The following is a 12,625-nucleotide window of genomic DNA, read 5'->3' as shown; positions in this document are numbered from 1 at the left end:
CAATTGGCAGTTAAAGTCTAGGGAACATAAGGGAATAATTTTTTTTTTAAATCAAGTGCAAAACAGTGCAGGATGGGCCAATGTAGGCCTTCTCACTCAAATCCAAAAGTGTTTGAGTGTTCAAATGGTTGTTTGTCTATGTGTGCCCTGCGATTGGCTGGCAACCAGTTCAGGGTGAGCCCACCTACCGCCCAAAGACAGCTTGGACAGGCCCCAACAAGCCCCGCGACCCTCATGAGGATCAAGTGGATTAGAAAATGGATAGATGGATGGATGAAAATCTATTTTCCATATGCAGAACCTACCTAAATGAAAACCTAAAAAAACAAAGTGTCATCACTCAGGACCACTTCTAGGAGCAGCCTCCCTCACCTGAGTTTGAGCTGTTTACGACAAGGCACGGTGTTCCTCATGCAGGTGCCACTCAGCGGGTCCACGTCCTCCACGATGACAAAAGGCGCCTCCTCCAGCGTGACGATGGACAGGTGGTCCTCGTGCTCCTCCGCCGCCGAGTAGAGCTCAAAGCGAGGCCATACGTGGTACTTCATGGCCAGAGAGCCCTTCTCCCACTTTCCCACCTGCGCGACAAAGAGACCTCGTGACGGGTGGGATTTTTTGCAACAAAAGAGCCGCGCCGCAAACACCCTATTTACCCTGTCCCACTGTCTGTCCTTGTCAAGCAGGATGATGACCAGTTTGGGAAAAATCTGGTGGCCCTCCTCGCTGAACGACAGGTTCCGCCCTTCAAACGTCACATTCATGATGTACCTGGCAATTAGATTGCAACCCCAAATGTCAGAACGTGTGTGGGTTGGGGATTTGAAAAACAAAGGATGCCGCTTATTTCAGCGCGGTGAAACAAGGCGTAATCATCGGACGCTTCATCAAACAGAAGACAATGCGGAATCGACAGCAGCTTGGTGTCGAGCGGGTGAGTCTGTGGGAAATATCACCATCTAAATTCTACACCACGTTCACATGCGAGGCCGTGTTGTCAGTCTGTTTGAGATGTGGACAGGCAGAACAGAAAAAAAAGCAGCCTGTCAAGAAAGATGAGGTCCTTGGACCTAAACTGGAGCAACATGTGCAACTTTTCCGACCACAGCAGTGGCATAAAGACACTAAAATCACGTCGACGGGGGATTTGTCACGATGGCGACTCGGATACGACTTTTCAAATGTGTTGAACGTCCAAAGTGTGTATGACTGATCAGGAGGATTATTGGATTCTTTCCATTTCGTAGACCTTACTTTTGCTTACTTTGTGACACAGATCAACGGAGAAAATCCTCTGTCAGTTCCCGATATTTGTCACAAAACAAAGTAAGAGTCAAGATAACCAAACCAAAGTCAAACGTGCACGCGCAACCAGGCAGTGTAACATTTCAATGGCCACAATTGGTGCAGCCAGAATTCAACTCCAAATCTCTGTTAGGTTGCGGAAAACTTGAGACGCGACGGCTCGTATGCATCATGTGTCCTGTGACGTGTTATCATAGGACGTGTGACCTCACATCAGCCAACATGAAGGGATGAACTCTGTGTGCCTTTTTGTTCGTTTCCATTTTCTTTCTAGTCATGGGTTCTTTGCAAAGCTGATGACAGATCAATAAAGACTCATTTTGCTGAGTTTTATTTTCCATCCATCCAACCATTTTCTAATCCGCTTTCTAATCTGCCCCAGCCAATCGCAGGAGTGTTGAACTGATTTATATACTACAGTCAGACCTCGGTTTTTGACCATAATCCGTTCCAGAAGGCTGTTTGAAAACCGAAACTACGCTCTTTAAAAAAAAAAATCTTTATCGATCACATCTGCTCACCATGGAACGCTACACAAGGAAGCGTCACTTGCTCGTGTAAGGAAGGCGAGAGGAGTCAAGTGGTACATTAAGGTGCCCTCAGTTTGATCGAAAACCGATTTTCGGTCGTAATCCGAAGCATAAATACTCGAAACTTTTGGTCAAAAACCGATTTGATCGAGAACAGACATTCGGAAACCGAGGTTTAACTGTATATTGAAATGACAATTAAGAATGTTAAAATACGAGGTACAGACCTGTGACATAACTCACTTTTATTTTAAACCTTTCATGCACCCATTATGATAACATGCAACATGATAGGCCGTCCGCTGTAGTAACCGCGGTCCCCGAAAGGGTTAACAGTGTTTGTTGTTTGAATTTATCCATCCATCTTTTTTTTTTTCTATACCGCTTGTTCTCATTCTACAAGTGGCTGGGCAAATATGGACACAGATCGACACTTAACCACTCTTTAGAGCCCCCACTTAACCTAAAATACAAGTTTTTGAAAAGTCAGAGGAAGGCGGAGTTCCTGAAGAAAATCCACGCAAGCACAAGGGAGCGAATGCAAACCCCACAAATGTGCTGACCACTTGGTCGACTGTTCCAGCAATTTAATTTGATCATTTTCATGCTTCCGTCTTATTTTTTCACTTGCATGCCTGTTGAAATAATTCCAGCGCGACAGTTTGTTCGGGACGAAAGAGAAAAACCAAAAAGAATTTTGTGCTCCCTCCATGTTAATCTCGACACTTGACACATGGGTATGAGCGGCGAGCTCCGTGCGAAGGTCGGATAAAGGCACAACACGGAACGGTGGCCAAGAACAGCGAGAGGGGGTGGGGAATAGAGATGTAGCGCAAGGACATGACTCCAGTTAATGATTTCATGGAAAGAAAAGCAGCTGCCCACAAGTGACTGGCCTGGCTTTTGATTGCCCCCCCCCCAACCCCTGTTGTCAAGGATAAGGAGGCCAACAGAGCCAAGGGCGAAAGGGGAAAATTGAAAGGAAGGGCAAGCGTATGAACCTCCTGTGAGCACTCATATCGGCAAACATGTCTCAACAAGTGCATATCTCGTTCTTTTTCTCCCTCCGCCATCGCCTCTTTCCCCTCACTCGCTCTCGTCGCAAACTGTGGGCCGCTTGTCACCATGGAGACGTTCTGCCTCGGAACACAATCTGCCGGAGAAATAAATATCGTGTCTGCATACAAGGAGTACTAAATGGATGAGCCCATCATCTTCAAGTGTGAAAAGACAAACACAAGACAATAAATCTATTAAGAAGAGATGAGCAAAGGGCCAAAGATTTAATCACAAGTACCTCCCACTGAAACACAGAATGGCTCTGAGTGAGACGTCTGCGGCTCTATCAATAACACACTTCTTTTAAACACACGCACACATGCACACGCGCACACGCACACGCACACACAATGGAGTGGATGCTTCACACTTTATTGTGTCAACAGGCATTACTGGTTGCAGCCTGCTACTGTGCACACAAGATGGGATAAGCCTCCTTAAAGGACTTTTTGCTTCCACCTTCATCTGAGCATTGTGCAACATGCGCCTGCTCGAGGTGGGAAAGAAAAAAACACTCTCACGCTATTTTTCAGTAGAATTCCAGATACTGTTACTAAGAGTCCTTGCAAATCGAAAATACATATGCCTTGTAAATTAGACACAACACAATGAAGAGCGTTGCAAACAACCCTGACAAATATTTTGTTCTTCTACTTCTTCCTTTCATAACTTTGCTGCTGTGAATTGGGAATTAAAAATAAAAAAAATCACCAAGAATATAAAATGAGGCTTCAAAACTAAACTGAAGTGATTGTCTCAGCTCTAAAATACTGTGACAGTCTGCTGGATACATTTTTACGACACTATACTTACGGTGATATTTCAATTAAAAAACAAATAATACTAATGCTAAAACGCAGATTAAAATAAAACGAATCATTTTTGAAAAAATAAATGAATTAAAAAAATATTAAATCAAGAAAAACCAAATGTCAGAAAAAACTTCCCAAAAATTCCCAAACCACAATAACCCTGGCAGGGAGGTTGCATTTTTGTTCCATCTCTGCTAGATAATTGATCTGATGTGAATGAGGTATGGTCGACTCATTCCAGGGCCCGAGTGTTTCAATGGGCCACGTTTAAGCCACACCCCTATAAAAATCAGGAAAATTGTAACTATAATTGCGATAATCAATTATTGCAGTTGTTACCATTTTTTTAAAAATAACTAAAGGAAAATGACGTGATAAAAATGCTCTGACATCTAAGTCAGTGACCTAAAGGAAAATGTGGCACGTCCCACAGATGAAAATCCTCTACAATTAACTGGAGGAGGACATGCTGGGGACACGTGATATCACCACTGTACACTCCCAGCCAGCCCTCCACAGCATCTTGGTGAAAGCGCACACCCACAAAGATATCTGTAGAATGACTGAATCGTGCGTTAATTCCTCCAGCCCACGCCGAACGCAGATTACGTGTGCTCTGATTGAATGAAAACTTTCTATTGATTGAATTTGATGTGTGATGTTGCTCTCATTAACCCTTCCATGCACCACGAATGATAACCTATCACCTGACAACATGAAAAGCTGTCCACTGGAGTAACCGCTGTCCCTGAAAGGGTTAAAATGTGGGTGCAATTCATCAAAGGCTCCAACTATCTTTGGGGAAATACTTGTTTCATTTCGGCTTGTTGGTGATGGCTGTATCGTTCCATTTGTAGTCTGACTGTTTGACCACAAAGTTGTGTGTGTACCCATTGTCGGAGCTGTGCGTCAATTTCCGCAAATGGCTAAATTCCATACTTGGCGTGGGAACGTTTGTACGCACGCACGCTTCGGGCACACTTCTGGAAGGCGTACAACCGCAACGCAAGGGAAGGGAGGGGAAGGCTTGTATACCTCGACGTGATGTCATGTGATGTGTTGCCATGGCAGCCACAACCATCAGCTGTGTTGCCATGGGAACAGTAATCTCAGCGGATGAGAGGCGTATCTGTTTTTTTTTTTTAACTTGCTATCTCTCGACGTCTCTCACTGTCAGATCAGTGTCGGCGATTCACCTTCGAGAGGTGCCACAAATCACTCATCAATAGTATGCAAGGCCAGTGTTAAACCAGCGCCTTTACTGATGCATGCTGGGATTTGGAGGGCAACACGGGCCGGCTTGCCTTGTTTTTCATGTTTGGAGCCCATACGATCGACGGGGCATTTATGAGCTGTTTGATCCCTTCTCATGTCGGTGCTCCCTTCTGAGTTGACTGGAAATAGAAGAAAAAAAAAGGCAACGGGGAGGAGCTACTAAGAGAATCTCACGCAGCTCAATCGCAGTCACGCTCGATGTTTGCGCACGCTTCACCCACCAACTCTTCACTGCGTGGCTGTGAGGGGAATAGAAACAACCTTTCAGCTTAAATAGCTTCGGCATGGTGACTCATGTTGAATCCTGCCTTTTATTGTAGACTGCTTCAAAAAAAAACAGTCTGTCGCTGCAATGCAGGGAGGGATATAAAAATGACACCAGCACACACACACCCACATATACACACATACATATTATACTAGACATTATACACACACACACATACATATATACATATATATATATATATATATATATATATACATATATATATATATATATATATATATACATATATACATATATATATATATATATATATATATATACACACACATCAGTATATACAGTGCACTCCGCTTAATAGAACACCGGTTAATAGAGTAATCCGCTTAATAGAGCAAAAGGCTCTGGAACGGATTTGCAATTTCCTATAAAGATACTCCGCTTAGTAGAACAGATCTCCGCTTAATAGAACAGGCCGTAAGCAATGAACATTGTAAACTAGTGGTTTTCGAAGTGTAGCTATCGCGATACTGTACCACTATCGCGAGAAAACGCGGTAGTTCTAGCCGTATACAGTAACAGGTAGCACGCGTCACTCCACACATAGACACACGCACGTCACAATGGCTTCAACTTCATTCAAGAGACGAGGGCTATCACCTGCGGATAAGAAGGACATACTCCGACGATACGATGCATTGCCGGATTCTCAGAAGGTACGCCCGCGGTTTCCAGGACTTCCCTCTTATCCAGCGCATTGAGAGGGAAGTCAACCGCAAAATTACGGACTCCTGTTTCCAGACAAAAGTAACGAAATTTTTTTCGTGATTTGAGATGTTTGACTGAAGTTGATTAAAGTTGTTGTTTTGTTGTTTGATTAAAGATATGGACGTCCACAGTCGAAATATCTCTTCTAACTCGTCAGCAGGGGTTTTTCTGCGTGCATAACTTGGTTGTCGACGTGTCTGAAGGTGTACCTAATAAAGTGTCTCCGGTTAATAGAAACCCCGCTTAGTAGAACAGAAGCGCTTCGGCCCAATGGTGTTCTATTAAGCGGAGTGCACTGTATATACATCAATATATATATAAAGAGAGAGAGAGCGAGAGAGGGTTTAAATGGCACTATGTTGTAATGTATTGTTATGTAAAATAAAGACATCTGCAAAAAGCTGGTATCAGCCGATTAATCAGTTGGACCCGAGTTTTCATTTCTTGTACAGCTCTAAATATGAACAAACAGGAAGAGAACTAGTGGGATGGAATGGGTTGACTCTGAAGGTTTCTTGGAACAACAAGTTGTCAAAAGACTCTCGAACAAAAAAAAAAACAACAACCAAAACAACTTTGATAAAAGCTGCAGCCAACACTTGAGTTTGAATCGTGAGAAACTACAGGTTGTGATACTTTAACCACAGAGGATCAAATCAGCTTTTATCACAGCTAAGGCTAAACGTAAAAAATAAAAACAAGTGAGATATTTAATGATGTGCAGCACTGCATAAATTACTTTGGGATGGAAGGCACAACTTCCAGTCGAGAGCCTTGAAAAACAGTCCTCTGGTGCAGCATGGCGGTTGTGGGCCACTGGGATGAGCCCAGGTGAGCTGCAGACAGACATCAAACAGCAACCTGCGGTGTGAACAGGAGGGCTGAAATAATGTGGGCCCCCCGTTCATTTCAAACTGAGCCAGGCTTGAACATGCCAACACACCTTCCGCACCATAGCGGCATCAAATATTCATTCCATCTATTTTTGAGTCGTTATATGAAATTCAAATGACCCTTTTAAAGCGCCAAAACCTTCTACTGAATTGCTACAAAGGCTCCACTTAATTGCCGCTACGTGCGGCACATTTCTATCCCCAAAGAATACATCAATGTGCTTTGAGACACCTATTTGCACGTACGCCACAGCAAAAGTGCAGCGTGCTTGGAATTTTACCGTCCACTATGTCACAAATGTGGGAAAATGGAAGCAAGGCAAGATGACTGAAAGCAGCTTAAAGTGATAATCACAACCTGACGCACCGACGACTCGGCTGCGTCTTACAGCACACTTGCTGCCGCAGGCATCGTTACGATGGAAGTTTGGCCCCAACTATTTGGTTTCATAAACAGCTCAAGGATATTTACAGCAAATTAAACATTTTGACCCCAATTACGTATTCTTCCACCGACACATGATTTATGCTAAGTGAAATCTTGGTAAACATTCTATGCAGAACAGCATGGGGGAAAAACAAAAGAGAAACTAATGTAATTTTCTAATGGGTGATGTTTTCCAATTTGACAGGTAAAACGGCAAAACATATCACTTTCTTTTTTTGGTGAAGAAAACATTTTCTCCGGGTACTCTTGCTTCCTCCCACGTTTCAAAAGCTTCCACGCTCAAATGACGAGTACAGTGTAACTCCTCTACAACGAAACCTACATGGATGAAAATACCCCCTAGTGTGAAAAAATCTTCATGCATTAACACCATTCCCACTCTCCTGCCCCCCCCCCATACAACAACAACAAAAAACACTGTTGCGTTATACAAAATCTTTTTCTCTGCTCCTGCCTCGCGACAAGATTCACTACAATGAAGTCTAATCCAACAGCGACCTCTACTGCTTCGTTTGGAAACGGCAACAACAACCACCAAACTGATTTACACATGCGCAGTAGTCCAGGAAGTATTTGTTATTGTTAGCTTCAGACGCAGCAAGAACGGTGCATTGCTAAAATGGTTACAAAACGGATCTTTGGATGTCAAGAAAAGTAAATAAGGTAAAAGTGATCAAAATGAAAGGTACTTATGCAGTATTGGAATAAAAATATAGTGTATACTTACGTTTGTGTGTGCGTGTACACATACGTTTGTGTGTGTGTTTATATCTGAGATCAAATTTGCTACAGTAAAAAACCCCTGTTGTGAAAAATGTCTTGCTGCAAACACGATTTCGTTGTAGAGGAGTTTCACTGTACCACACTTTGTTGTTGTTTAATTCACAGCACCAGCATAGCAACAGAGCTCATTTATGTCACTTTAAATTAACAAAATGTCGATGTAAAGTATCACAATGGAAAATACTTGATCAAGTAATAGCTTCAATGATTACGGGCATTTCAGAGGGTGTTCTCAGATTTCAAATTCAACGTATTGCCACACAAATATCATTTGCCCAACGCCTCCCGAATCCAACGTGCCGCTGCCCACAACACACCGCGCCACTGAATTTGTTGTTTCTTTTTTTAACCAACCCCCCCCCCCCCAAAAAAAAGTGGCATTGACATTTTGTGTTCTCTGTTTGGTTTAGCTGTGGTTATCCATAAGATAGTTTGACAAGGACAATGTCGAACATGATGAAAAATTACATTTCAATGTTTTTAAACATTGTATTCAAAACATACAGCAATGGTTCTGAAAAGACTGTGTGGAGTGATTTATGAAACTTTGCTATAAAACAATTGCTCTTACGTGAAGACATACCCACTTCAGTTAGCTCCAGCTTTTCATTAACTCCTATAAATCAGTGCAACTCTTACTCTATTTCAAATGATAATCCACTCTCAGCCAATTGTGGGACATATAGATAAAAACAGTGAAAGGTGCAATCACACAAACGTGAATCCGACTCTCGTGCAGTACGTGAACAAATGCCAGTAAAGGAGGCCACAACTAATCTGTTATTCAAGGCAACTCGAGAGGCTTTATCCGGAGCTCATTGATTACCAATCCAATGCGCACTAATCCATTCCTCTAATAAATGTATAGAAATATATTTATAGAATGCATGGATGGTTGAAGTGAAGCGTGGCGGTAAAACATTTCATTATCATTAAAAGAAGCTTCATAAAGACTCCGGTATTGTCTGTGCAAAATAGGCAAACACAACTAGAGAACCGAAAATGGGAAAAAGGAGATTGAAAGTGGGTAGCCGTTGATCAAATTGATCCTTTGACTCACTTGGATGTTAAAAAAAAGAAAAGACTTTGGATACATCACTGGGGCTCCACATGCCCAAAAGCGCAATGCTTTGGTGTGCTGGTTCGCTAATAAAGAGAGTCAGGAATTATCAGTCGGCCGCTTTTATTGTGGCCATTGAGGAATGCAATAACGCTGCCATGCTACAGCCGCCGCAGGAGGAAAGACTTTAAGAGGTGACTATAAGCGGAGACTAGCACGAGAGAGGCGCCGCACGCCTTTCGCAGCCCGCGCTGAAGACTGTCTTCTTAGCTTTAAGCTCACAGCCGGTGTGTACACGCAGACGGTGGGGCAAAAAGCGGCCAAGCTGTCTACTTTTCGGAATATAGGCGGCACTATAAAGGATTCATTTATTGCAAAAGGAAATGAAAACATGAATCAAAGATATTAGTAGAACACCAGGAGTAGAGAATTAGTTTTTTTAGTCGTCATTTAATACATCTGTGTGAAGAGCCATCCATCTATATATTTATCTATTTATCCTCCTCTCTCTCTCTCTTTAACCATCTGTCGCAAAAAGGCTTTTCATAACTTAAACGGGCATGTTTTTTTTGTTGGGTTTTTTTTTTGTCCTCAAACTGAGCTCCATTTTTGCAAGTCGCAACCGCCTTCCTCGGCCGACCCCTCTCCCACAGTCATCATGGTAAGGAAAGCCGTACCCTGCGTTTTCCCGCAGGAGATAGACAAGTCACTTTTCAAGCCCCTTAAACTGTTTTTGTTTAGTATTACTGACGAACGTGAATAAAAGTAGACAGAGCTGTCAAATAAACATGCAAATTGATCTACAAGGACTGTAAATGAATTCAACAACAACCCAAACACACCAATTTGTGACAAAATATTAATCATCACATCTGTAAGGTAACCTGTCAGCAGTCACATCGCATAAATACACACACAGAATCAACAAATTATCATCCTAATTAATCCCTAACACATAGAAACACCTCTTTCGCTGAACCTTCCTCTCACAAAAAGCCCTCGGCACCTCATCCAAAACCACTTGGAGCACATTTTCTCAGTTCATCCTTCTCACCGCAGATCTCTCTCTTACTTTATCTCATTAATATTACAAGATCTGTATTTAGCGTGGATATGTCGGAGCGTGCAACTGGCTCGTTCCGTGTGTATTTAATGGGTGTGTACCGGTACATGTGCTGTGTGCGCCCAGAAGGTCAAGCAGTCGCCTAAACTCATATGTGAGTGCATGACTCACGGGAGCCTCCCGTCTTCGTCCATCACCACTGACAGGATGGCACGTTAATACGTTCTGCATGTGGCCCACTGTGGCCTGTAGCTATCCTCCCGCACCACGCGCAGACATATGGCCTTATTATTGCTTTTGTCTCTCGGGGTGAATGTGACAGAATGCTTGGGCGTGAGCATTCTGTGTGGCGCAACACTTGAAATACCACTTTTATTGCATGTGAATTTTGGCGGCTACACAAGAAGCACACACAAACACACACAGACACACACGCGCATACACACACACACACATTAAAGCTACAGTGAAGGTCTTTAACACCATTAGATGATGTGTGTTGTGTGTGAATGCGTGTCTTCCCCCACAAAGTCAACACTGAGATCAAAATTCTATGCCATGGGTGTTAAACTCATTATTGTCGTGGGCCACTTTGGAGTTACGTCTTCCTTTGGAGGGCTGTTAAAACAGTGAAACCGAATGAATGTTTCATCATCACATCTTATTATTACTTGTACAGAAAAATTTGATGGCTCACTAATTATGAAATCAGTCAAGTATGTGTTCAATTATTGCTCAAGTGAGTGTAAACAGGTTAACAAAATGATTGCAAAATATCACCGTTATTTATTACACATGACAATTAGAGATTTCACAACAACTTGAAGCAAGAATCATGGAAGTTGACTGAGATGATTCGCTTTTGTGGGCCACATAAAATGATGCAGCAGGCCAGATCTGGCCCCCGGGCCTCGACTTCTATACCATCACTCGGTCGAATTGAGAAAAATTTAAAGGTTTAAATGGTTGCTTGAAAAAAAAAAAAAGAATATCATTTGTTCTCACACGCACATGCGCACGTGAGCACACACATAAAGGTTGATAGGTTGATTGAGCGCTCACCTCAAGTCTCACAGTGTCCTTTGGGGACTAAACTATTCATGTTTGTGGTGTTATTCTCTCAGTAGTGCTGTAAGTGGATGCTGTGACAGTGTGTACCAATGCTAATGTTATTTCGGCGGGGGAGTGGGGGGGGGGATAACATTTACAATAGCCCATCAACATGGAAGTTTTAGAATCTTTTCACTTTACCAACATTCATCTACATTCAGTAAGCTATAGTGGCAGTAAGGAAAATGAAAAAAGTGCCATGAAAGACAGCAGAGTTAAGTTTTAAAAGGCAAATGGGATGAAGATTTGCATTGAAGAGTTTATGCATGTTTTTTTAAACAGTCTTGTCTAAAGGCCATGCTAAAACATCATTCGATAAATGTGGTTGGAGAAATCTCAATTTTTATCTCTTCTGACAAATGTGCTTGTCCCGCAGCGGACGGTGGAAAGAGTGAAGCGTTAAAACATTAGCCGTGAATTTAAACTGCGATGAATTATTGAAGAGCAGCGTTCCTGCTTTTCTGTAATGTGCCAAAAGGCAAAACAAGGATGTTCACGGGAGAACAAAGAATGCTTTTTGTCTCCCAGTACGTGTTTCTCTATCTGCAGTTAAAAGCTTTCGTTTTGCTGCTTAACACAGTCTCCTTGGGTGTGGTGTCCGTGCGCTTGCGTGTGTGTATGAAAGGTCTTGGTGAAGTGCATGCGTGTTCCTGCTGCACTGCATCGATTGTTAATTCCGCTTCCGGCAATGAAAGTCCGACTATGATTAATTTCTGCCGGGCCTCGACTCAAATTCTTAAGATTTCGCCCGTTATTGGTCATCTTACATTCGTGCTCCATGCAAGACGATGGATGCCAGCTCCTTTTGAACTCAGACGTCTAAGACTGCACTTCAAGAAAGGCTTGATCCCTCATCAGGATTAAACGTCTGATGAATTTGTTTGTCTCTAGCACAAATCATTAGATTGACACTCATGTACTACAAAACTACTGGTTACTCTAAGATGGTTCAATGATTTTGTTGTTTACGATGATACTAATGCAGCGTGTTATGCAGGAGACAAATTCCTTGTCTGTTCTACATACTTGGCCAATAAAGATGATTCTGATTCTGATGATTCTGATGTCACATGATATAAACTAACTCAATCACTGCTAGCTTTATAATAATAATACATTTAATTTTGAAAGCGCTTTTCATCGTACTCAAAGACACTTTACAAGAGTTTAAAACATGGGATAAAATGTACACTTTATGCTATTGATATGGCAGTAAATGAGTTTCATAAAAATAAAAAAAGCAGACTCCAGACTAAATCCTGTCTGAAATTTGTCACTTGACTGACTGGGGGTGGC

General features: G+C 42.4%; 1 protein-coding gene across 7 annotated transcripts in view; it reads right to left on the bottom strand.

Moving 5' to 3' along the window:
• grin2bb (glutamate receptor, ionotropic, N-methyl D-aspartate 2B, genome duplicate b) overlaps positions 1 to 12,625 on the bottom strand; it is a 92,016-nt gene that overhangs the window by 14,102 nt on the left and 65,289 nt on the right. For all 7 annotated transcript variants that reach the window (XM_052084270.1, XM_052084271.1, XM_052084267.1 and 4 more), the window contains 2 exons: positions 654 to 768; positions 373 to 578 (listed from right to left, as the gene is read on the bottom strand). In XM_052084270.1, the coding sequence (XP_051940230.1) occupies positions 373 to 578; positions 654 to 768 (321 nt within the window). The remainder of the gene's footprint in view (positions 1 to 372; positions 579 to 653; positions 769 to 12,625) is intronic.

This window comes from Hippocampus zosterae, chromosome 13 (genome assembly GCF_025434085.1).
Source record: "Hippocampus zosterae strain Florida chromosome 13, ASM2543408v3, whole genome shotgun sequence".
NCBI classification, from domain to species: domain Eukaryota; kingdom Metazoa; phylum Chordata; class Actinopteri; order Syngnathiformes; family Syngnathidae; genus Hippocampus; species Hippocampus zosterae.
This window is presented reverse-complemented; position numbering and strand designations above follow the sequence as displayed.